This window comes from Natrix helvetica, assembly GCF_964273705.1.
Source record: "Natrix helvetica genome assembly, chromosome: 15".
Taxonomy (NCBI): domain Eukaryota; kingdom Metazoa; phylum Chordata; class Lepidosauria; order Squamata; family Natricidae; genus Natrix; species Natrix helvetica.
The window spans coordinates 8405664-8432735 of NC_138565.1; the positions used below are offsets into that span (position 1 = coordinate 8405664).

General features: G+C 46.7%; 2 protein-coding genes across 2 annotated transcripts in view; both read right to left on the reverse strand.

Moving 5' to 3' along the window:
- LOC309399366 (uncharacterized protein) overlaps positions 1-23181 on the reverse strand; it is a gene marked incomplete at its 3' end in the record, with an annotated part of 29780 nt that extends 6599 nt beyond the window's left edge. The window contains exons 1-2 of the mRNA XM_081967102.1: positions 21895-23181; positions 20317-21699 (exon numbers count right to left, since the gene is read on the reverse strand). Of these exons, the coding sequence (XP_081823228.1) occupies positions 20317-21699; positions 21895-21997 (1486 nt within the window). The 5' untranslated portion in view covers positions 21998-23181. The remainder of the gene's footprint in view (positions 1-20316; positions 21700-21894) is intronic.
- Positions 1-27072, reverse strand: part of LOC309399623 (uncharacterized protein) — a 200301-nt gene that overhangs the window by 64847 nt on the left and 108382 nt on the right. The gene's annotated exons all lie outside the window — the stretch shown is intronic.

Consider the following 27072-nt stretch of genomic DNA (forward strand, 5'->3'; position numbering starts at 1 on the left):
GCATATATTCGGTTTCTCTCTCCAGTGGATCCTTTGATGTCTATAAAGGTGGCTCCTCCGACTGAAGCTCTTTCCACACTCCAGACATTTATGAGATTTTTCTCCTGTGTGGATCCTTTGATGTCTATAAAGGCTGCTCCTCTGACTGAAGCTCTTTCCACACTCCACGCATTTATGAGGTTTTTCTCCTGTGTGGATCCTTTGATGTATATAAAGGCTGCTCCTCTGACTGAAGCTCTTTCCACACTCCAGGCATTTATGAGATTTTTCTCCTGTGTGGATCCTTTGATGTCTATAAAGGCTGCTCCTCTGACTGAAGCTCTTTCCACACTCCAGGCATTTATGAGGTTTTTCTCCTGTGTGGATCCTTTGATGTCTATAAAGGCTGCTCCTCTGACTAAAGCTCTTTCCACACTCCAGGCATTTATGAGGTTTTTCTCCTGTGTGGATAATTTGATGGTTATAAAGGCTGCTCCTCCAACTGAACCTCTTTCCACATTCCAGGCATTTATGTGTTTTTTCTCCAGATTGGATCCTTTGATATTTATAAAGGTCACTGCTAGAAGTGAAGCTCTTTCCACATTCCAGGCATTTATGAGGTTTTTCTCCAGTGTGGATACTTTGATGTTTATAAAGGCTCCTCCTCCAACTGAAGCTTTTATTACACTCCAGGCATTTATGAGGTTTTTCTCCTGTGTGGATCCTTTGGTGTGTATAAAGGGTGCTCCTCTGACTGAAGCTTTTTCCACACTCAAAGCATTTACGAGGTTTTTCTCCTCTGTGGATCTTTTGATGTTTATAAAGGTTGCTCCTGTCTCTGAAGCTCTTTCCACACTCCAGGCATTTATGAGGTTTCTCTCCTGTGTGGATCCTTTGATGTATACAAAGGTTGCTCATGTCTCTGAAGCTCTTTCCACACTCCAGGCATTTATGAGGTTTCTCTCCTGTGTGGATTCTTTGATGTTTATAAAGGTTACCCCTCTGACTGAAGCTCTTTCCACACTCTAGGCATTTATGAGGTCTATCTCCTGAGTGGATCCTTTGATGTTTATAAAGGCTGCTCTGCTCACTATTTCTGCCTGGGGGCTGAAAGCCTCCTTCACCCAAAGGCCTCCAGAGAAAGGATGGTGAGACGTTTGAGGGGGCAGAAATTCTCTCCCCGAGTTTTGAACTTCAGGCCTCATTTCTCCTCCAGAGATCCAGGCCAGGAAAAGGAATTCCAGCCTCCCTGGAACAGATTCTGGCACAACAAAACACTGCAGAGCTTAATGGAAAGGGGGGGGAGGGTGAGGAAGAGCTGCGGAGGGTGGAAGGGAGCGGATGGGAAGAGCCAGGAACGCAGGGGAGGAGCCAAATGGGGGCGGAGCCAAATGGGGGAGGAGCCCAGAAACTAAGTAAGGAGCGAGGGGAGGAGTCACAATGCGGGCTCCTCCGTCCTCCCGCAGGGGTGAGAGAGAGAGAGAGAGAGAGAGAGAGAGAGAGAGAGAGGGAGAGGCGTCCGTCCTTTTCCCCACAGGGAGACCCAGGCTGAAGCCTCCCTCGAGCCTCCCTATCAGCGTCCACCCCCGACAGACCAGGCCTCGGGCGCCCCCCTCCCCTCCCCTCCCTCACAGGCCTCCCTTCTGAGGAGGACCCTCCCGGACTGCGACTCCCGACGTCCCCTGCGCCCTACCTGCACGAGGCCGCATGCGCAATCGAATCGGGAAAAATTCTTTCTGTCGCTTATCGGATTCCGAAAGTGAGGGCCAGACCGGCCTCCGTCCCGTTTTCGGACAAGCTCCTCCTCTTCCTCTCCTGGCACCGCCCCCTGCAGCTCAGCTGTCTTGCTCCAATTGAGGAAGTGGGGAAGAAAGGGCTTTCCCTGCAGGGACGCGTCATTTGAATCGGGGCAGCTTCTACGCCATCCCATTGGCGGGCAGGCGGGGGACCACGCCCCCAGTTCGACTCTGCAGCTGCCGCCTTCCTGGGTTTCCTCCCGTCTGGGTCCCACCCCTCGCTTAGCTCCTCCCTAGCCCCGCCCCTCTGCCCCCACCACTCCGCCCAGCTAGGCGAAATTGGGGCGGGGGCGGGGGCATGGGGGATTCCCATAGGGGCTGCAATCAATGGGAAGGGTCGGAGGTTTCCTTTGCTGTATTGAGTGTAAAACTGTAATTGGGGACTTGGAAGCTTTCAAAGCCTGGGTTACTCAATTAGAAGTATATTCTGGTCTCACACCTGGTGTTTGCCTTTGACACTAACTGACCGCCCAGGTCCCTTCCAGCTCCGTTCTGTTCCTTCCCCATTTATCTAGTTAACGCTATTTAGTATTCCTAAGGAAAAAATATTGGGCCCCTGGGAGAACCTTGGGATACCCCACTGCCTACTTCCCTGCATGTGGAAGGGAAGTTCCATTAAGGCAGGGCTGTGGCTCATAAGTCCTTCCAAATAAGATCTCCAGAATCCCAATAGAGGAAGATGTTTGAAGACAGCAGCTGCTTTGGCCCTCAGCTTCCCTATAGAGTGGAAGCCCTGGAGTGCGGTCCACGAAGTGGCTGCCATTTTGGAGTGGGAAAAATCATTACAGCTGCTCTCAGAATGGTGCCCGCTTTCAGGACAGCAGCGTAAATCCTCTTGTCACGAAGGCCATGCATTGGAGCGGCTCTTTTCTGAAGAGATCTACTCAAAAGATTTGGTCTAAGGGTTAACGGACAGGGCTGGAAAACGAGATGCAGAGTTGTATTTTTTAAAATAATTTTTATTGAATTTTTAATCTTTAAAAACAGTAAAAAAGACACACCAAAAAAAAAACACAATAAAAGAAAAGAAAACAAAACACGGAACATACATAAGAATATAGAGTAATTTTACAGCTTTCAATATCGGCTTTCCTGCCTAGCTTTTATAATTCTCCCTTCTGCATTGCCTTCCTGTTACTATAGCCTTGTCCTATGATGTAACAAGAATAATATAAACACTTATCGTAATATTCATTACTGGTATCTCCATCTGTTTGTATTCTCTATTTCCTGTTTTGGCTTCTGATTTCTAGCCACTTGTATATTTTATTCCAAACATTATAGAAGTCCGATTCTTCTCTTTCTTTTAGTTCTATTGTCATTTTGTCCATTTCTGCACACTCCAGTATTTTCCTGACTGTAGTTTCATCTAAGGGTGTATTAATTTTTTTCCAATTTTGTGCAAAGGCAATCCTGGCTGCCGTGAATATGTGTATGATTATGTATTGAGACTGTTTGTCCATTTTTTGATCCAGTAGTCCTAATAAGAATGCTTCTGGTTTGAATTCTATTTTTTGCTCAGTAATTTCTTCTAACCACTTTCGAATTTTGCACCAGTACTTCCTTGTGATGGGGCACCTCCACCACATGTGATAAAATGTTCCAGGCTTGTGATTGTATCTCCAACAATTAGGGGATAAATTTGGGTACATTTTGGCCAATGTCGCTGGAGGCAAATGCCACCTTTAAAACATTTTATAGAGATTTTCTTTGTAAGTTGCTGCCTTCGTAAATTTATAATTTCTTTCCAACAGTTTATCCCATTTTTCTAACTCTATATTGTGGCCAAAATTTCTTCCCCAGCTAATCATTGTCTCCTTTACCGTCTCTTCCTCCATTTTATATTTTAAAAGAAAATTATATAATCTAGTGATCATTTTCCCTCCTGTTCCTAGTAATATTTTATCTAATTCCAATTGTGATTCCTATATTCCGTATTGTTCCCGATCTTTTTTAAATCTTGTTTTAATTTGTAGGTATGGCCACCATTCCATATTTATTCCCTGTGCTTTCAGATCTTGTACGGATTTTAGTTCTCCTTTTTCATCTAAGAGGTCTGCATATCTTACCATTTTACTAAGGTCTATAGTAAATGGATATGTCATTGCCTCCATGGTTGATAACCAGCTTGGGATTTTCAGGTAGTGGGTTTTTTTTATTTTTTCCCAGACCCTAAACAAAGCATCCCTTATTATATGTCTCTGAAAGTAGGAGTGGGATTTAGTCTTTCCCTCCCAGAGGAAGCCGTGCCAGCCTAGTTGGAGATCGTGTCCTTCTAGGATAAGGATTCTTTTATTTTTTGATTGGATCCAGACTTTTAACCATGTTAGGGCTGCCGCCTGGTAATATAGCTCCCAATCTGGCAGTCCAAAAGCGCCTCTGTTTCTACTATCTTGTAGAAGTTTGTATTTGATACACAGTTTTTTCCCTGACCAATCTTGCATTTCTCATAGAGGAACCCCTAGAAACTGGACTAAAACTATTACAGGATATAAACCAATTCGGTAAAGTGGCAGGGCTTAAAATAAATAAAGAAAAAACTAAAATATTAACTAAGAATTTAACCAAAAGACAAAATGAAGAAATGGAGGAGAAACTGGGAATTTCGAGGGCCAAGAAAATTAAATACTTGGGAATATGGCTATCGGCAAAATGTATTACAATAAAAGAAGATAATTACAACAAACTGCTACGACAGATACAAAAAGATTTGGACATGTCGCTGCAAGGTTTGCGACACACTCAAGTCCGGATTCGCCTGTTTGGGTCTTCAGGGTTCTCCCATGGGAGGGAGAACGAGCCCCGGTCCTCACCGGGAATTTGGAGGGTCCACGCGTGGACGAAAGCCGCAATTCAGGACATCACACAAAGAGTTTTCTCGAGGGAGGTAAGCGCAGAGAGCTTGGAGAATGTGAAAGCTACATTTCTCCTGACGTGTTCTGCACAAACCCATTTATTGCATAGTTTTACAAAGGCTGGGAGATAAGCACGTACAAGAAAAGTACACTCAGTAATTTCCCACAAATAACAAGAAAACAGTTATCAAATATTGTAACGAGCAAACAGCTATAGTTAAATGTTGCAGTTAGCCAACATCCTATGCAAGCACTTTTTAAGGTCATTTTCTCACGGCCTACTTGCGTTTCAGCTTCAGCAAAGCCTGAACCAATCTACTACCGTGTTTCCCCGAAAATACAACCTGTCCCGAAACTAAACCCATGCCACATTTTTCGCGTGGGCAAAAATATAAGCCCACCCCCGAAAATAAACCCCCCTCCGGCCAGGCAGAGCACCGCTCACTGACCTAGCGTTATTCCGAAAGCGCCAAGTCGCAGGAGCCGGGGGGGGAGCGCTCACGTTGCTTGCCGCCTTCGGGATACCGCTAGGTTGGGGAGTGGCGTTCTGCCTGGCCGAAGGGGAGAGTTGCCGGGCGGCTGCTCCCTTGTGAACTGGCTCCCGAAAAGCCGGGCACAGCCTCAGCGGCGAAGCAGCCATGACGTAACCATGCTCATGAGCAGCCGCCCGGCAAATCCCCTCTCCAGCTGGAAAGACCGCCATTCACTGACCTAGGGGGTAATCCCTAAGGTGCCAAGCCATGTGGCGCTCTGCCCGCCCTCCAGCTCCTGCGGCTTTGCACATTCGGGATACCCCCTAGGTCAGTGCATGGAGCTCTGCCCGGATGGAGAAGTGGGTTGCGCGAGCGCCTGTTCTGCCCGCAGCTTCACCAAGCACTTGCGCAGCTCTCCCAGGCCACCACCGCTGGCTGCTGCTGCCCTCCACCGCCCGCCGCCGCCCCGTTCCGCTCCGCGCATAACTTCCAAATCCAAAAATCGGGGCCGAGTGTTCTAGCATCGGCCACTCTAGGACTGCTCTCTATGGTGGGCCGGCTGCTTGAAGACTCTGTCCGGAAGACTCTCTGTCCAGCAGCCAGCCCACCATAGGGAGCACTCCTAGAGCGGCCGATGCTAGAACACTCGGCCCCGATTTTTGGATTTGGAAGTTATGCGCGGAGCGGAACGGGGCGGCGGCGGGCGGTGGCGGGCAGCAGCAGCCAGCGGCGGTGGCCTGGGAGAGCTGCGCAAGTGCTTGGCGAAGCTGCAGGTGGAACAGGCGCTCGCGCAACCCACTTCTCCAGCTGGGCAGAGCTCCATGCACTGACCTAGGGGGTATCCCAAATGTGCAAAGCCGCGGGAGCTGGAGGGCGGGCAGAGCGCCACATGGCTTGGCACCTTAGGGATTACCCCCTAGGTCAGTGAATGGCGCTCTTCCCGGCTGGAGAGGGGATTTGCCGGGCGGCTGCTCGTGAGCATGGTTACCTCATGGCTGCTTCGCCGCTGAGGCTGTGCCCGGCTCTTCGGGAGCCAGTTCACAAGGGAGCAGCCGCCCGGCAGCCCCAAAACAATAAGCCCTCCCTGATAATAAACCCAAGGGCATATTTCGTGGGGCAAAAGAAAATAAGCCCCTGGCGTATTTTCGGGGAAACACGGTATTACTATTATACACTCACATCTCCTCTGTTTTTGTTTTTTAAGAAAGGTCAGTATCCCTCTAAGGCTAGGCATTCCTCTAACGACCCACCCTCCGGTAGGCAGCGAGAAGGACCACTCACCTTATCCGGGAACTGAAGATCACCTTCTGTGTCAGAGTTTAAATCTGAAAATGTCAACAATGGTTGTTTGCAAGTATCATGTGAGGAGGGTAGCAAGTTTTGCAGTAAGTTTAAATCTTTTCGAGTAGCACTAACTTCTCGATCTATATCACCAAGGCGAGTGCATAAAAAGTGAAGCAATATTCCCATTATGCAAGGGCCAATGGCACAAGCAAGCAAAATTAAAATCAAGGGACCCATGAGTGCTGAAAGCAAAGTTATAAGCCATGGGGTGGGGACGTTTCTACAGTCATAGTAAGGCGGATTGTGAAAACATTACCTGGGTGACTGTGTCTAGAGTTATCATTTGACCTTCCCCCCCATTTTTTCCCCGCAAACCATTCAGTGATTGGAAGATTTCTGCCATATGATGTGAAGGTGACAGTCATGGGGTTAAGGCGAACACCACAACAGGCCCAATTCTCACATGAGTTCCAAGGCAAATTACTATCAGGGCCTAATACTGCTTTGATATAGTCCGAGGTATAGGGAGCCGTCCACCAAATCTTTCCAGTCGACACACATTGCCATGACTTACAATAATAGTCTGAGTAGGTTCCACATTTATCCTGGTGGGAAAGGTCCGTGGGATGTCCAGGGCAAATATACAGGCCTGGGCCAATCTTCCAAACATCTCGGGGGGAAGGATCACATTTAGTCTTATGTTTAAAGCCATGAGCGCCAACCAGCATTTCAGCAAAGTCAAAGGAAAGCACAGGGAACCAAGGCCATAAGGTTCGATTAGAAATGGAATGGAGGGTATTTCCTTGAAAGTCTAAAATAGTCCAAGTGTAGTTTACAGGACGATGCCGATTGATAGGGCGTTCCTGCAGGGCACGCCGGTGGCGGACATGGGAGAACACAGAATAGGAGATCTCAGAAGGGTATAGAAGAGAAACATCCATTCCAAAGTCTCGTTTCAGTTTTGGGAAGTCTAAAACACACCTATAGGTACCATAATCCTGAAAAGAAATATTAAGGAGAAAAAGAGAAGTAGAACAAGGAGAAGACACAATATGGGTAATATCAGAAGAGTGGATAGTTCTTCCTTCTTTAAACCAGTACCAGTTAGCCGGATGTATTACTGGATATCGCTGTTTGCAGGTCAGTTCAGCTTTGCCTCCTTGTGGTGCAGCAACTCTGCAGTGAGGCACACGAATGTATGCGCTGAGCCGTTCAAGGAAGGTGGGAGGAGGAAAGGAAGAGTCAGAAAATTTTGAAAATGATGGGTCAGAAGAAAGATCAAAAGGATCAGAAAGAAGAGGAAGAAAGAAACAGCTGAGTGAGAGAAAAAGCCGAATCGTCTTCATCCTCGTTGACTGGAGATTCCTCCTTTTTTGATTTTTGGGGGGTCAGGTGACACGGACGGACACACCGAGCCGGAACCCAGAGGACTCGATCCTGCAATTGTACTGCAGCGTATCCTTTTCCCCAGGTGATGAGTGGAACAGGACCCTTCCAGGCAGGATCAGGTAGATGCCTATAATAGACAAGTGGACGAGAAGAGGGGAGGGGAGGGGAAGAAAAGTGTCGAGAGGCCGCAGTAGAAGCAGGAGATCCAGTCAAGTTTAGAAAATTCAAAGAATATAAGCAAACATTCAACACATTCTGTAACGCCAGGAGAGATGGGGGGCTAAGGCCCTTTTTCCCCAAATGTCTGTCCAGAGCTTGTTTCAAGGTACCGTTAGCTCTTTGAACAATTCCTTGAGCTCTGCTATTAAATGGTATGCCAAATCTATGAACAATTGACCAACGGTGGCAAAATTGTGCAAAGGCAGAACTAGTATAGGCCGGGCCGTTGTCAGTTTTCAATGTTTTTGGAGCTCCCAACGTCACAAAGGTCCGAATACTATGGTTGATAACATTTTTTGAGGCTTCCCCCCTTTGCAAGGTAGCCATAATAAAACCCGAATAGGTATCCACCGAAACATGGATATATTTCCAAGGGGCAAAGGATGAATATTGAGTCACATCCATTTGCCATGTCTCACAGGCCGAGGTACCCCTAGGGTTTACGCCCTGTGGGATAGCAGCAGCCTGGAGACTACAGGTCGGGCATTGTTGAATAATTGCAGTGGCTTCTTGATGTGTAATGCCAAACTGTTTGACAAGTGCTTTTTTGTTCTGATGAAAATAGTCATGGCTTTCCCCAGCCGTCAGAGTTAACAGACAGACTGGTGAAGCATGCTTACAGGCTTCATCTGCCATATGGTTCCCTTCAGAGAGGAAACCAGGTAAATTTTGATGACTTCTGATATGTGCCACAAACAGATGATGGGCGTGGAGGTGTAACAAATCCTGGAGCTGTAAAAAAAGCTTCATTAATGGGGCAGAGGTGGAAGGAGAAATATATGCATCATAGATGCAAGACACCAAATGAAAAACATATAAACTGTCAGTAATGATGTTAAGAGGTTGGTTCGGGAATACTGACAGAGCCAGATTAAAAGCGGACAGCTCCGCCTGCTGGGCAGAGGGCTGTAAGGAAGTTTGGCGAGTCTGCCATTGGTTAGCAGAATCTTGCCATGCACAAGCGCCCACTGATTTTGAGCCATCAGTGAACACAGTAAGAGCCTCCTTGATAGGAGAAGAAGCGACAGGGGTAGTAAAGAGAATAGGAACAGTCTTAAGGACTTGAAATCTTGGATCTGGAGGGAGATGGCAGGAGACATTGCCATTCCAGTCCTCCAGAGCACTTTGCAAAGCATCTGAAGATTGAAACAAAGATTCCCATTGACTTAATTTAAAAGGAACATAAAGGGAACAAAACTCTATTCCCATCAGTGCCTTAGTGCGGCGCCTCCCCTTTTCAATAAGGAGAGCCATTTGTAGGGCTTTGGTAGTAATAGAAGCCCTAGGGGTGTGAGCCAAATGTAACCATTCTAAAATGTAAAGTTTAGGTTTTGAGATTAAACATGTAAAAAGCAAATTTTCCATATATGTCCCCAAGTAATTAAAGGAATCGGTGTTTTGTCTGGTAAAAATATACCAGAGGGAGAGGCAAACTTGTTTTTTGTTGAAAATGCCTCTGATAAGTGGTCAAATTAGAAAGTGAAAAAATTCAATTGATTGAAAGTAAATAAACAAGGATTGGGTTTGGTTTTGCAAGGCTGGGAGGCCGAGGCATTTTTCCTCTTTTGATTTATTCAGGGCATGTTAGTGAGTCTAATTAGCTCGCTTCGCAATTCCCTGGCCATGAGAACCGCAGGGCAAGCCAATTGTGTGTGTGTTGGACCACTTGTCACAAAGGTCTGCAAGGGCAGTACAGATGTAAACAGGGCCATTGTCTGTTTTCAGTTCAATTGGGCGTCCCAACATTGCAAAGGTACAAATACAGTGGTTGATCACACCCCTTTGCGGGGTGCCATAATAAATCCTGAATAAATATCCATGGAAATATTTCCATGGGGCAAAGAAAAGGTATTGAATCATCCATATGCCAGAGTTCACAAGTCCTCACATACACAAGTCCTCACATATTCATCTTCTTCAAAAACATATCTCTGAAAAAACATATATCTACTTACTGAAATCCTTACAAAAACATATCTCTGACTGTCTGAAAAAACATTTCTCTAACTTTCTTTCACTTACTGAAATCCTTTAAAATGCACATTGATTCGGTTCCAAAATGACCTCATCAACTGCCAAGCTTCAACTGTCCTTATCAACTTGCCTATTTCCTCTCTTTTGTTTCTGCAACATCTCCAGTCCATTCAACAAAGCACATCTTTTTCAGATGCCTTTTACAACATTCTCTTCCCATCTATATACAAAGTAACCTTTTTCTGGCTCCAATATCTGATCTAAATGTCCGTGTGAAACTGATCTGGATTCTAGCAAAAATGTTACTCATTCTTTCTGACTGCATTTTGTATATTTTAGGTCATCTCTGTTAAAATTCTAAAAGGGACAGCAACCAGTGCTACTAACAAACAATTAAACAAACAGAGTGACATCTGTTAAGCATACAAAGTGCGCGCAAACATAAAAACATAAAAGAGAAAAAACACAGCTTCAAAAATCAAACAAACAATTAAGATAGTTTGAGTATACTCTGAAATATGCAGGCATCAGATATCACCCTCAGCCCTGCCTTTCTGAGACTCGCAGGGAGAGGAGAAAAAAAAAATGGTGAAAAGAACACAGCCCCCCCCCCTTCCTCCTGCCTTCTCACCAGAGGCAAAGAGGGGGGGTGAGAGAAAAGGAAAAAATGTTTTGTTAAAACGACAGGCTCTTTTTTCCTAGGAATACAGGGAGAAAATATTTATCATTCATTCAAAAACACCTTTTTTAGCACCACACACGCTCTGTTTTTTCAGCCAACAAACCTTACATTTCAAGCATCCAATACTGACTACATACACACCCATTCACACCTATAATTACATTTCTTTTGCCACATTAATTTTACACACTATCATTATAGATGCAAAGAACGGTAAGTCAAAGGAAATTAAATGCACAGCGGGGGAGGATAGCAAAAGTCAGGAAAAGGGGAGCGAGAGTTGTATCTTTTTTCCAAGGCAATTTACAATCTATAGACACATAAATCATTTTATACTAGGGTTTTGATCCCTGATGAAAGAGAGGGCGAGATGTTACAGACATGCCCCTCCTTTGATTTTTACACTCCCTTGTAAAATAACACTTTCCTTGAGGTTTGCTGCCTTGTAATAAAGCAGCTACTAACAAATTAGTTTTATGAGAAGATGTTCTTATGTCCTGACACACTTTAATCATATCTACCAAATGTATGTTAAAAGGTAAATCAAATTCTTTTTTGATATCACTGGCAGGACTTTCCCATTATTTTTAAAATCAGCCAATTGTTTCAGTTTATTGGTGAGTTTGCCATGATTAAGACAGAAGGCCAATTAATTCCTTGTTTTTCAAATGGGGAAGTATTTTTCCCCCATTAGAAGAGATTTTAAGGCAGGAGGCAGTTAACTCTCTCATTGCCTTTAGGTGTGAGACCCGATACTGAGAGAGTTTTCCACCTATAATCACGATTATCCAACCGTGTTTCAGGCAGGACGAAATGCACATGTTTGTAGATTCTTTTAAAACACGCAGTTCAATGTAGGTATGGACAGGGGGGCCGGGGATGCCCGGCACAAAGATAAAAGGATAGGCGACAGGGAGATCGGAGGAGTCAAGGGAAAAGGAATGAGAACGGAGAAGGGAGGAACGTGACCACCCTGGGAGGGAGAGGGGAGGCAAGAGGCAGAAGAAGGAGAAGGAGGAGGAGGGGGGTTGAGGCTTCTGATTCAAGAGAAAGTGTGGATTTGGCAGAAGCAACAAAAGCAGAAAAGGAGCCAGCCCGCGGATCCACATCGGGCAATTCAACAGGAAATTCAGAGGGAGGAGAAGCAAAGGGCTCCGCAGGGGGAGCGGAGGAAGCGACTGAAAGTTTAGGAGCCTCATAAGGAGGTGGAGACACCTTCGGAGTTACGTTTGAAGGGGAAGAGTTAGGAACGGAAGAAGAAAAGGAATTTTCAGAAGGAGGGTTAGGATAGAGAGTTTCTAAAGCAAACATAGGACAGAAAGGAAGCGATAGATTTGCGAGAAAGCGGGTAGACAGTAATGCCATTAATCTTTTGGATACAATTTGCACTTTTCACAAGAGCTAAAAGCTCCTCTCGATGGTGAGCAGAAGCTTTAGAGCACGGGGTGCCCATGACTTACGTGTGCACAGTGGCGCGTCCGGCCGGGTAAGGTCACAGGAGTGAAAGAGAGCACACCGCTAGACAACGATCGTGCCCATGAAGACGCCAAGACAGGACCGGACGAGCCCCCAGATGTCGCTGCAAGGTTTGCGACACACTCAAGTCCGGATTCGCCTGTTTGGGTCTTCAGGGTTCTCCCATGGGAGGGAGAACGAGCCCCGGTCCTCACCGGGAATTTGGAGGGTCCACGCGTGGACGAAAGCCGCAATTCAGGACATCACACAAAGAGTTTTCTCGAGGGAGGTAAGCGCAGAGAGCTTGGAGAATGTGAAAGCTACATTTCTCCTGACGTGTTCTGCACAAACCCATTTATTGCATAGTTTTACAAAGGCTGGGAGATAAGCACGTACAAGAAAAGTACACTCAGTAATTTCCCACAAATAACAAGAAAACAGTTATCAAATATTGTAACGAGCAAACAGCTATAGTTAAATGTTGCAGTTAGCCAACATCCTATGCAAGCACTTTTTAAGGTCATTTTCTCACGGCCTACTTGCGTTTCAGCTTCAGCAAAGCCTGAACCAATCTACTATTACTATTATACACTCACATGGACAATTGAACTAAACTACAGAAATCACTACTTGGCAGAATCTCAACAATCAAAATGAATATACTACCCAAATTACTCTATCTTTTTCAAACAATACCAATTAAATTAGAGAAAATTTTTTTGAAGAACTAAATAAAATGATATCCAAATTTATTTGGTCAAGAGATGCAGAGCTCTTATACACCTTGGGCATGGAAGAAAGATGACCAAAACCAGCCACCCCGTCTCAGCCCAACTCACCTTATAGGGTCCTTGCGGGGAAATGAGGAAAAGAATATGTTGGATATATCCACCGCCTTGCAAAAATAATAAAGGTGGGATATAAATAAATAAAAGTGAGCAATGACCGGCAGATGGGGATGAGGCCATGGGACCCCAGGAGGACAGGAAAGCAGGCCCAATACCTTTGGGGACCGAGTGGGGCTGCCAGCAGTGCCCAGGGGGTCTCAGGGTGGGGGAGGTCTGTGGAAGGCCACGTGGGCTGGGGAGGTGCTGCAGTGGGGGCCCTATTTGAGCCTTTAGGTTATGTTAGCTACCTTTTCAAACGGGACATCTGACACTAAGTGGACCATTTGACAAGTTAAAGAGTTTCAAATTGTGGGAATGAAGTTGCCATGGTATTTGTGCAGATCAGTTGTCCTGATTGGAACACATATACGGAATTTGGGACTGAAATAAATTGAGTAGTGAACACGGGTTGAGCTGGATGCCCACTGGGAGGGCCCCATTTAGAAAGCTGTGTTTGCAAAGTAACAGCTTGCAAAGCTATGTGGAAAATTGCAAGCGGAAAATGTAGCTGCACTGTGTATATTTCTGTATATCCTGTTCCAACCACATAACCATGAACTGTGATGTTTCCACGCCTTGCTACACCTACACAGGGAACTATTATGTACGATTCGCTGAACCCTGCCTTTTTTTACCCTAATAAAAACAGCTCCCCGAGACTGCTCGGGGCGGCGATCTCATCACGGACGACTTTGTGTTCAGAGCCTTCTTTTCATGGGTCTCGCCCCCCCCGGTGTGAGAGGCAGCCTCGAACCGGGCCAAAATCCCTCAGGTCGCCACAGCTAGTGGGGCCCCCTGGGATCACCGCATCAAATAACTGGGGATGGTTTTGCATAGCACCAACATTCAGAAAGCCCATATGAGTTATTTTTTTTGTATGGCCTAGTAAAAGGCAACATTAGCGTAAAAACAAAAACAAAAAAAATATACAAAATGTGTATCAAAATGTAAAACATCAGAACTATTGTTTTAAAAACACACAATATGAATGAATACAGTTATGAATAAAATGGCGTCTTGAGCGTTTATTGGAGTGGCTCAACCTATGGCCGAATATCTAGATCATTTAGCCTTTGGACAGAAGTACTCTCAAGATGCGATTGTTCTGGCAGAGATCCTGGGAATCTTCTGAGGGAGCTGTCAGATCCCTAAAAGTGATACCGCCATTCAATTGGGAGGAGGGGGCGGCCTTGAAGTCGATTTATTAGCAGTCCCTGTGACAACTGATATTTTGTAACTGGTCTCCTGGCACCAAAGTGACTTGAGATCCCCTCATGTTTTGGGGGAAATGTTTATGATGGCCATGTGGGAGGTTTCACTTTAAAGTCTAAGGGAAGAGAGCCATGGGAATATGTATGTTTATTCGGTTCTCAGAGCAGTTGGTAAAGGAAACATCTTCACACTTTTGTATTGGCTAAAATCTGCATTCTAACTAATGGGAGGGGTCTCTACTGCTTTCATTATACTTGCATTGCCTAAGGGGATTCAGACGTTGCTTTGAACTTAATGGCTTTCCATTCTACTTAAAGAAAGGTTCCTTTTGAAATACTCCGTTTCAAGAGTCTTCACTTTCCTAAGTTAGGAGAGGAACCATTACAGGGGCAGTCTGTCACAATATGTGAACTTTGTGGGTCTTTCCCAAGTCACAGTTAATATGATCGATCAGCTCCCATTTGTGTTTCCACTATTGGCACCTGGAGCAACCTTGCTTCTGCCCAGTTTAGAAGATCAAAGCCAGAGGACCATTGTATTGGGTGAGACACTAAACTAAACAGACCTGAGTTAAAAGTTGTCCATTCCTGGTACCATGCTTTCTCAATTTCAAAGTCTTCTCAAATTGCTGTCCAAGTGGGTTCAGGGTAGAGAAACCTCCTTATAGTGCACCTCAAGCAACATGATTTTGTCATGGCTGTGCATTGCGCCACTGAGCCTCACAAGAATCTCCCAGCAAGAAGCAGCAGCAGGAAAGCCAAAAATACTTTGAATAATACTAAGAAGCAGCTCTTTCGTGCCTGTCAAGGAATGTAATTCTGCAGCATTTAGCTTCTTTCAGCCACGGTGGTGCAGTGGTCAGAATGTAGTATGGCAGGCTAATTCTGCTCACTGCCATCAGTTCGACAATTCAATTCTCATGGGCTCAGGCCTTCCGTCCTTGCGAGGTCAACAAAACGAGGACCCAGATTGTTGAGGGCAATATGCTGACTCTGTAAACCGTTTAGAAAAAGCTGTAAAGCGGCATATAAGTTGAACTGCAATTGTTACTAAGACAAAAGTAATTACCTGTGCATTTTTTAAAAGCACATCCATGTTGTTCAAATCAATGATTGAGTAAATTTTCTCTTAGTGCATGAGAGTAAATACAACATTGTGGCCATTACTGAAACCTGGTGGGATGAAACCCAGAAGTATTTAAAATTTTCAAAACAGACGTAATAGAAGAGGAGGTGAAGTTCCATTTAAACAGCTAACCCTTTTTAGAATTGCAAAAAAAACCCAACAACCCCAAAACCCCTCATTAAATGCACTTGGGTTATTATGAAAGGGAAAACGGAATGTGGTTACCATTGGTGTAAACTACGGATTATCCAATCAGAGGAACTAGAAGAACCTTTTGCTAATCATTTAGCTGATTAACAGGAAGCATAGAAACTTTAACGATCCTGACAACTGGGAAACACCCAATCACTGCACCTAGTGGGAGATCGAAGAGGTGAGGTACCTGAGATAGGAGAATATGACTCGTATCTCACAGAGCTTTGTTGGCCTTAGAGAGTCCCTTGTTGCGGTTTCTGCTGGAAGACAAGAGGACCATTCAGGGAATCCAACTGACAAGGGTGTCAGATGTCTGGGGATGGTCTTACATGGTGCGGACATTTGGAAAACCCATGTAGATTATATCAAATAATGACAGGGAGAAGCTCCTTCACACCCACAACAATAAAGGCCAAAATAGCTCAAAATTCAGCCACAGCACACTTGCTCCAATTACCGTAAGCACCGAGTGGGATGTCCATTTAAAGTCAATTTATTAGAGTATTGTAGCAAAGAGATTTCCTTCAACAAAACAGGAAACAGAATCAGGTTTCATTTTATACTCAATACAGTAGAATAAGTAGAGAAGAAAAATTGATTGCATGGAAGAAATAAGATTTAAAAAAAAATAGAAACATTTTTAAAATCTAAATCAGATTTTTTTTAACGCATGGAAAAAATCATCCTGCTCAGATACAGTTACATCAGAGACATGGACAGTAATATCCCACTATATTATGCACAAGCATTGAAATGAGCATTGCTTTAAAAAGAGAAGGTTCACATGGGAAATGGCATCATGAGTCGCCTAAGTCTCTTGTGAAAAGGTACAATTTCAAACAGTTGAAACATCTCACATGTACAATTGAAAAAGGCATTTATTAATTTATTATTAATTCCCTCATTTGGTAAACTATTTACTTTTCTTAATGTCTTCTTTACTCAACCCTCTTACTGGAATTATAATTATCATGGATATCATTATTCTGTTTCTTTGTAAGGACACTAAGAGTTTGTGCACTTGGGACAAATTCGTAGCGTGTCTATTCAGAATTGGCCAAATTGAATACATAATTCAATTCCTGAGATACATTCTGTAACTGAAGATCTTCTCACACTCAGGCATGCTTATCATTTTTCTCCCAGGTGAATTATTTGGTGTCGATGGGAGGCCTCGACAATCAGTATAGCTCTTTCCAAACTCAAGGCATTTCTAGTTTCTCTCTAGTGTGGATTATATTATGCTTAATAAGCTTTCCCTTTTGACTGAAGCTCTACACACTCCAGAATTCTGAGGTTTTTCTCCTGAGTGGATGCTTTGATGTCTATAAAGGCTGCTCCTCCGACTGAAGCTCTTTCCACACTCCAGGCATTTATGAGGTTTCTCTCCTGTGTGGATGCTTTGATGTTGATAAAGGTTGCTCCTCTGACTGAAGCTCTTTCCACACTCCAGGCATTTATGAAGTTTTTCTCCTGTGTGGATGCTTTGATGTTGATAAAGGTTGCTCCTCTCACTGAAGCTCTTTCCACAATCCAGGCATTTATGAGGTTTCTCTCCTGAGTGGATCCTTTGATGTCTATCAAGCTGGCTCCTCTCACTGAAGCTCTTTCCACAGTCCAGGCATTTATGAGGTTTTTCTCCTGAGTGGATCCTTTGATGTCTATCAAGGTGGCTCCTCTCACTGAAGCTCTTTCCACACTCCAGGCATTTATGAGGTTTCTCTCCTGAGTGGATCCTTTGATGTCTATCAAGGTGGCTCCTCTCACTGAAGCTCTTTCCACACTCCAGGCATTTATGAGGTTTCTCTCCTGAGTGGATCCTTTGATGTCTATCAAGGTGGCTCCTCTCACTGAAGCTCTTTCCACACTCCAGACATTTATGAGATTTTTCTCCTGAGTGGATCCTTTGATGTCTATAAAGGCTGCTCCTCTGACTGAAGCTCTTTCCACACTCCAGGCATTTTTGAGGTTTCTCTCCTGAGTGGATCCTTTGATGGGTATAAAGGTTGCCCCTCTGACTGAAACTCTTTCCACACTCCAGGCATTTATGAGGTTTTTCTCCTGAGTGGGTCCTTTGATGTTTATCAAGGTCGCTCCTCTGACTGAAGCTCTTTCCACACTCCAGGCATTTTTGAGGTTTCTCTCCTGAGTGGATCCTTTGATGTGTATAAAGGTTGCCCCTCTGACTGAAGCTCTTTCCACACTCTAGGCATTTATGAGGTTTTTCTCCTGAGTGGGTTCTTTGATGTATATAAAGGTGGCTTCTGTGACTGAAGCTCTTTCCACACTCCAGGCATTTATGAGGTTTTTCTCCTGAGTGGATCCTTTGATGTCTATAAAGGCTGCTCCTCTGATTGAGGCTCTTTCCACACTCCAGGCATTTTTGAGGTTTCTCTCCTGAGTGGATCCTTTGATGTGTATAAAGGTTGCCCCTCTGACTGAAGCTCTTTCCACACTCCAGGCATTTATGAGGTTTTTCTCCTGTGTGGATCCTTTGATGTTTATAAAGGTCGCTGCTAGAAGTGAAGCTCTTTCCACACTCCAGGCATTTATGAGGTTTTTCTCCTGTGTGGATCATTTGATGTTTATTAAGGTGGCTCCTCTGACTGAAGATCTTTCCACACTCCAGGCATTTATGAGGTTTTTCTCCTGTGTGGATCCTTTTATGTTTATAGAGGCTGCTCCGCTCCCTGAAGCTCTTTCCACACTCCAGGCATTTATGAGGTTTTTCTCCAGTGTGGATCCTTTGATGTGTATAAAGGCTGCTCCTCCGACTGAAGCTCTTTCCACACTCCAGGCATTTATGAGATTTTGCTCCTGTGTGGATCCTTTGATGTTTATAAAGGTGGCTCCTCTGATTGAAGCTCTTTCCACACTCCAGGCATTTATGAGGTTTTTCTCCTGTGTGGATCCTTTGATGTGTATAAAGGTTGCTCCTCTGACTGAAGATCTTTCCACACTCCAGGCATTTATGAGGTTTTTCTCCTGTGTGGATCCTTTGGTGTATATAAAGGCTGCTCCTCCCACTGAAGCTCTTTCCACACTCCAGACATTTATGAGGTTTTTCTCCTGTGTGGATCCTGTGATGTGTATAAAGGTCGCTCCTGTCACTGAAGCTCTTTGTACATTCAAAGCATTTATGAGGTTTTTCTCCTGTGTGGATTCTTTGATGTTTATCAAGGCTGCTCCTCTGACTGAAGCTCTTTCCACACTCCAGGCATTTATGAGGTTTTTCTCCTGTGTGGATCCTTTGATGTTTATAAAGGTCGCTGCTAGAAGTGAAGCTCTTTCCACACTCCAGGCATTTATGAGGTTTTTCTCCTGTGTGGATCATTTGATGTTTATTAAGGTGGCTCCTCTGACTGAAGATCTTTCCACACTCCAGGCATTTATGAGGTTTTTCTCCTGTGTGGATCCTTTTATGTTTATAGAGGCTGCTCCGCTCCCTGAAGCTCTTTCCACACTCCAGGCATTTATGAGGTTTTTCTCCAGTGTGGATCCTTTGATGTTGATGAAGGCTGCTCCTCCAATTGAAGCTCTTTCCACATTCCAGGCATTTATGAGGTTTTTCTCCTGTGTGGATCCTTTGATGTCTATAAAGGTTGCTCCTCTGACTGAAGCTCTTTCCACATTCCAGGCATTTATGAGGTTTTTCTCCTGTGTGGATCCTTTGATGTATATAAAGGTGGCTGCTCTGACTGAAGCTCTTTCCACACTCGAGGCATGTATGAGATTTTTCTCCTGTGTGGATCCTTTGATGTATATAAAGGCTGCTCCTCCAACTGAAGCTCTTTCCACATTCCAGGCATTTATGAGGTTTTTCTCCTGTGTGGATCCTTTGATGTGTATAAAGGTGGCTGCTCTGACTGAAGCTCTTTCCACACTCCAGGCATGTATGAGATTTTTCTCCTGTGTGGATCCTTTGATGTTGATAAAGTTTCCTCCTCTGACTGAAACTCATTCCACACTCCAGACATTTATGAGGTTTTTCTTCTGTGTGGATTCTTTGATGTGTATAAAGGGAGCTACTACGACTGAAGGTCTTTCCACACTCCAGGCATCTATGAGGTTTTTCTCCTCTGTGGATTCTTTGATGTACATAAAGGTTGCTCCTCTGACTGAAGCTCTTTCCACACTCCAGGCATCTATGAGGTTTTTCTCCTGTGTGGATTCTTTGATGTGTATAAAGGTTGCCCCTCCGACTGAAGCTCTTTCCACACTCCAGGCATTCATGAGGTTTTTCTCCTGTGTGGATGTTTTGATGTTTAGAAAGACTGCTACTATCACTGAAGTTCTTTCCACACTCCAGGCATTTATGAGGTTTCTCTCCTGTGTGGATCCTTTGATGTAAAGAAAGGCTACTCCTCTGACTGAAGCTCTTTCCACATGCCAGGCATTCATGAGGTTTTTCTCCTGTGTGGATCCTTTGATGTAAAGAAAGGCTGATCCTCTGACTGAAGCTCTTTCCACACTCCACGCATTTATGAGGTTTTTCTCCTGTGTGGATCCTTTGATGTAAAGAAAGGCTGATCCTCTGACTGAAGCTCTTTCCACACTCCAAGCATTTATGAGGTTTTTCTCCTGTGTGGATCCTTTGATGTCTATAAAGGTTGCTGCTATGACTGAAGTTCTTTCCACACTCCAAGCATTTATGAGCTTTCTCTCCTGTGTGGATCCTTTCATGTGTATAAAGTTCGCTCCTCTGACTGAAGCTCTTTCCACACTCCAAGCATTTATGAGGTTTTTCTCCTGTGTGGATCCTTTGATGTCTATAAAGGCTGCTCCTCTGACTGAAGCTCTTTCCACACTCCAGGCATTTATGAGGTTTTTCTCCTGTGTGGATCCTTTGATGTCTATAAAGGCTGCTCCTCTGACTGAAGCTCTTTCCACACTCCAGGCATGTATGAGATTTTTCTCCTGTGTGGATCCTTTGATGTATATAAAGGCTGCTCCTCCAACTGAAGCTCTTTCCACATTCCAGGCATTTATGAGGTTTTTCTCCTGTGTGGATCCTTTGATGTGTATAAAGGTGGCTGCTCTGACTGAAGCTCTTTCCACACTCCAGGCATGTATGAGATTTTTCTCCTGTGTGGATCCTTTGATGTTGATAAAGTTTCCTCCTCTGACTGAAACTCATTCCACACTCCAGACATTTATGAGGTTTTTCTTCTGTGTGGATTCTTTGATGTGTATAAAGGGAGCTACTACGACTGAAGGTCTTTCCACACTCCAGGCATCTATGAGGTTTTTCTCCTCTGTGGATTCTTTGATGTACATAAAGGTTGCTCCTCTGACTGAAGCTCTTTCCACACTCCAGGCATCTATGAGGTTTTTCTCCTGTGTGGATTCTTTGATGTGTATAAAGGTTGCCCCTCCGACTGAAGCTCTTTCCACACTCCAGGCATTCATGAGGTTTTTCTCCTGTGTGGATGTTTTGATGTTTAGAAAGACTGCTACTATCACTGAAGTTCTTTCCACACTCCAGGCATTTATGAGGTTTCTCTCCTGTGTGGATCCTTTGATGTAAAGAAAGGCTACTCCTCTGACTGAAGCTCTTTCCACATGCCAGGCATTCATGAGGTTTTTCTCCTGTGTGGATCCTTTGATGTAAAGAAAGGCTGATCCTCTGACTGAAGCTCTTTCCACACTCCACGCATTTATGAGGTTTTTCTCCTGTGTGGATCCTTTGATGTAAAGAAAGGCTGATCCTCTGACTGAAGCTCTTTCCACACTCCAAGCATTTATGAGGTTTTTCTCCTGTGTGGATCCTTTGATGTCTATAAAGGTTGCTGCTATGACTGAAGCTCTTTCCACACTCCAAGCATTTATGAGGTTTTTCTCCTGTGTGGATCCTTTCATGTGTATAAAGGCTGCTCCTCTGACTGAAGCTCTTTCCACACTCCAGGCATTTATGAGGTTTTTCTCCTGTGTGGATCCTTTGATGGTTATAAAGGTTGCCCCTCTGACTGAAGCTCTTTCCACACTCCAAGCATTTAAATCGTTTCTCTCCGGTGTGGACCCTTAGGTCTCTTTGAAGATATTTCTCTTCTTCCTCCTGGATCCTTTGGGGATTCCGGTGTCTCCCGAAGGACCCTCCGCCCTCCAGGACTGTCTCGGAATCTCCGCCCATTTCCTCCTCCTCGCATCGCTCTCTAGGACGCCCTCTTCGTCCTCCTGCAGGGGAGAGAGAGAGGCGGATCACGGCTATGTCCCGTTCCCAGCAGGGGAGGCCCAAGCTGAAGCCTCCGCCTCCCACGGGCCGCCCGCCCAGTGTCTCCCCGTCAGACCAGGCCTCGGGCGCCCGGCTTCTCTTTGCTCACAGGTCTCCCTTCTCCTGGACTGCACCTCCCGGCGTCCCCTGCGCCCTACCTGCATCAGGCCGCATGCGCCCCAGAATCGAAAAAATACTTCCCGTCGATTCTCTGTATCCGGAAGTGAGGGCCAGAACGGCCTCCGTTTCGTTTTCGGGCATGCTCCGCCTCTTCCCCTCCTGGCACCGCCCCCTGCAGCTCTCTTGGTCCGATTGCGGAAGCAGGGAAGAAAGCGCTTTTCCTGCCAGATCGTGTCATTTGCATCGAGGAAACTTCTTTGCTCATCCCTCCTGCAGCCCCGGAGCCTCCCGGCCTTTCCCCGCCGTCTCCCGGGGACCCCGCGAAGGGACTTCGTGCTCTGGGGCGGCTCTTCCTTCCTTCCCCCTCCGGGTTCTCCCTCCTCCTGCTAGGGTGGGGTGGGGTGGGGGGGAGAGAGAGAGGGAGGGAGAGAGAGGCAGGTGACGGCTGCATCCCCTTTCCCGCAGACTCCGCCCCCGCTGGACTGATGCTTTCGTCGCCTGGGCTCAACCCCACCCCCCGCTTTGGCTCCGCCCCTCCGCTGCTGGCTCTTCCCATCGACCCCTATCCACCCTCCGCAGCTCTTCCAGGCGGCCTTTCCGCCCCATGCTGGTCCGTGTTCGATGCTCTGTTCTGATCCCGGCCCCTAAGTGTCTAAGGAGGGGATGGAATGACGGGTCATCTGATCCCCCTTTTCTCTCTCCGCTCACCCCTTTCCCTGCTCTGCCCCCCAACCCCTTTTCCTTCCTCCCTCGCAGAATTGTGCGGGAACTTAAGTAGGGGCGAGGTCATAATTGCCCCGAAGGAGGGGAGGGAATGGGAGTGGTTTCTCCTGCCCTTTTTCTGCCCCACCTCCCCCACCAAGCTCCCCACACGTTCTCCCCCCCCCTCAGGCGCTCCCAGTTTGTTCTGGAGCTGAAAAGAGCTAAATTTCCTCCCCTTTGGGAGACTTTCACCTTTCTAAAGGGGCTTCTTTGCTCACCTGAACATACAAATGCAAATCACCAAGTCATTCAAGCAAAGTAAAAATGGTTAATTAAGGGTCATGTTTTTTTCACAGGGCAAAGAAATATAATATTCAGTCCAAGTGACACATCAGTAAGCAAATGACCAAACTGTCATTCCCTCAATGGACAATAATGGCTGCAAAAGCTGATGGAGTTAGCAGAGGTGGCTAAATGGACTGAACATAATTTTGTTTCTACTTGGAAACCACTTTTGGACTTTGTGCTTAAGGTGGGGGGAAAAACTTTGATTTTGGGTTTTGTCAATTCGATTTCATGCTACAGAAGCTATGTATTATATAAAAATAAAAAGTTGAGTGTTATGTTATACTACTGCATTAAAGGAGTCGTGGAAATTAATGCTTTCCCCTCTACCATACTCTTTCCTCTCTTCCTCCATTGTTTTACCTTTACTTGTATTTTTCTTTATATTTTGTATTTTATGCTATGATAAACTAATAAAAAATTGAAAACATAATTAAGTGCACTGATTGCTTGTGAATTTTGAAAAGCAGAAAACATTGATTCCAGAGAAAAGTTCACACGTGACAATTTATTTATTATTTATTTATTTATTAGCGTTTATATACCGCCCCCTCTCCCGAAAGGGACTCGGGGCGGTGTACAGTCCGTATCCAAATACAACAGATTAAAAAATAGAAATAGTTACATAAATACATGTATAAGAGGAGGATAAAATATACCAAACTGTACAACTAAATAAATAAATCAATACAAAAGTTTAAAATATCAGGTTAAATTTAAAACATTATCCCTCTAAAAACCAGTACGAATGTGTATGCCAGGAGGTAGACGTTATAAATTATGCCAAACCAGCCAGTCTGAACAGGTGTGTCTTCAGTTTCTGTCGGAAGGAGCGGAGGTCAGTAGTGGTTCTAATGTCGGGGGGGAGGTCATTCCAGAGGGTTGGGCCCATCACAGAGAAGGCCCTACTCCTCGGTGTCGCCCGTTGGCATTGCTTCGTGGACGGCACCAGGAGAAGGCCCTCCCTGTGAGAGCGGATTGGCCGCAGGGATGTATGTGGGAGGATGCGATCCCGCAGGTAACTAGGCCCTATGCCATGGAGCGCTTTAAAGATGGTGATCAGAACCTTGAAATGCACCCGAAAGACCACAGGCAGCCAGTGCAGCTCGCGCAGGAGAGGTGTTACGTGGGAGTACCTAGTACTCCCCATGACTGCCCGCGCGGCTGCGTTCTGGACTAGCTGCAGTCTTCGGGCGCGTCCCAAGGGAAACCCCATGTAGAGAGCGTTACAGTAGTCCAGGCGAGACGTCACCAGTGCATGAGTGACTGTGCGTAGGGCATCACGGTCCAGAAGGGGGCGCAATTGGCGCACCAGGCGAACCTGGTGGAACGCCCCCCTAGCCACGGCTGCCACATGATCATCCATTGACAGCCGGGCGTCTAGGAGGACGCCCAAATTGCACGCCCGTTCCACAGGGGGCAATTGTTTGCCCCCTATGGCCAGTGATGGAATCAGCTGGCTGAACCGAGGTGCCGGTAGCCACAGCCACTCAGTCTTGGAGGGCTTGAGTTTGAGTCTGTTGTCCCCCATCCAGACCCCGACGGCTTCCAAACACCGGGACATCACTTCGACAGCCTCGTTGGGGTGGCTTGGGGTTGAGATGTACAACTGAGTATCATCAGCGTACAGATGGTACTCAACCCCAAAACCACGGATGATCTCACCCAGCGACTTCACATATGCGTTGAACAAAAGGGGCGAGAGGACCGACCCTTGCGGCACCCCACAAGAGAGTGGCCTCGGGGTCGACCTCTGCCCCCCAGTCAACACATATTGCATCCGGCCGGAGAGGTAGGAGCCGAACCACCGTAAAACGGTGCCTCCGACTCCCATCCCCTCCAGCCGGCGCAGTAGGATACCATGGTCGATGGTATCAAAAGCCGCTGAGAGGTCTAATAGGACCAGGATAGAGGAGCAGCCTCTATCTCTGGCCCTCCAGAGATCATCCACCAACGCGACCAAGGCTGTCTCGGTGCTGTGCCCGGGTCGGAAGCCGGACTGGCGTGGGTCTAGATATACGGATTCGTCGAGGTGACGTGGAAATTGCTGCGCCACCACATTCTCAACAACCTTCGCTAAAAAGGGGAGGTTGGAGACTGGACGATAATTAGCTAGCTCCGTTGGGTCAAGTGAAGGCCCCTTGAGCAGGGGCCTCACCACCGCCTCTTTCAAGGCAGTCGGTAAGGAACCCTCGCCCAATGAGGCGTTCACCAGGCCCAGGAGCCAGCCTCGTGTCACCTCCCAGGATGCCAGTACCAACCAGGAGGGGCACAGGTCCATTGAACATGTGGTGGGTCGCAGCCGTCCACGCAACCCGTCTAAATCCTCGGGGGCAACAGAGTCAAACTCCTCCCAGAGTGGGCTCACAAGACTCACTGATGCCGGCTCGTCCGGTCCACTGGGGGGGGGCCATCCGCTTCGGATCTGAGCGACTTCGTCTTGCAGATATTCCCCAAACTCCTCTGCTCTTCCCTGCAAGGGTGCCTCCCGCGTCTCCTGCGACAGGAGAGAGCGGGTCACCCTAAACAGGGCGGCAGGGCGGTTATCCGCAGACGCAATGAGAGCGGCACAATGTCCACGTTTGGCCACTCTCAATGCCACAAGGTAGGTTCGTAAATAGGCTCTTACCTGTGTTCGGTCAGATTCGGAGCGTGAGGACCTCCACCTGCTCTCTAGACGTCTCCTATGGCGCTTCATCACCCTAAGCTCCTCGGTATACCAGGGAGCCCGGGTGAGTCATTGCCGTAGGAGAGGTCGCAGAGGCGCAACCCGGTCCAAGGCCCCCGCCGTCGCCCTATTCCAGGCGTCGACTAGGTCCTCCGACCGAGCGCGGGTCAGGGCTACAGGTAAAGGCCCAAGCTCCGTCTGGAACCTGTCCGGTTCCATCAAGTGCTTGGGGCGGTACCAGCTTGAACAAACTGGCTCCGCCTCCTCGCGGTGGAGGGTAGCGCCAGGGAAGTCCAGCCGGAGACATGAGTGATCTGACCATGACAGGGGCGTAATCTCTAAAGCCCCTATTCCCAGATCACTCGTCCACTGCTCAGATACAAAGATAAGGTCCAGTGTGTGGCCGCCTTCGTGTGTGGGGCCCTGAATTAGTTGGGTCAGGCCCATGGCTGTCATGGAAGCCATGAACTCCCGAGCCACCTCGGACGCTGCTCCCGTCGACGGCAGTTTGAAATCCCCCATAACCAGAAGTTTGGGTATCTCAACCGCCGTCTCCGAGACCAGCTCGAGGAGCTCGGGCAGGGCCGCTGACGTATAGCAAGGAGCCAAGTATACAATCAGCAGACCCCACTGCCTCCCTGGGCCCCATTTCATACCCAGCGACTCACACCCGGGTATCTGAGGAACAGTGAACTCCCTCGGCTCTAGACATTTCCGTATAACTACCGCCACCCCACCACCCTTACCCAGGGCCCGAGGCTGATGGAATGCACGGAAACCCGGTGGGCACATTTCCACGAGGGGTAAACCACCCTCGTGACCCAACCAGGTCTCCGTTATCCCTGCAAGATCCAGCTCCCCCTCCGAGATCAACTCGTTAATGAGGGGGGCCTTGTTGGTCACGGACCTTGCATTGCAGAGCATCAGCCTCAGGCCCTGGCTCTGTAGTTCCCGACCACCTAGGCTGCGGGGGTTGGTACAAACGACCGGGCGTAGCCAGCAGCCACGGTCTCCCAACCGACGTTGTGATCTTTTCTTGTCCTCGCATCCCCCCCTCCCCGCGACCGTTGTAATAAAACAACCCTCTATTGGAATAACTTGTTCCCTCTCCCCCCTCACCCCGCTCACTTCCTTCGTAGACTCACCTGTTCGTCTGGCGTTGGCTTCCCTCCTGGCCTGGTTATCCCCCCTCCCCTTCCTAGAACCCCCTAAAAACACTATAAAACATTTTGATAAAAAGCCCCTCAGCTTCCTTTTCTTCCACCTCTCGGGGTTCACAAACCCGTCATCAAGGCTGGCCCTTGAAAGGGCCAGGGGCCATACCTGCGAGAGAGGGGCTTCTCGCAGGTGGAGCAGGTCTAACCTCGAGTAAATTGATTGAATAATAAAAGTCCCAGTAGGGTAAGGTGCAGATAAAACAAAGTTAATAGTAATAGCCGGCAGGGCTAGGATCTCAATGAAGGACCAGAGTCTTAAAGTCTAGACGGTCAATGATGATAAA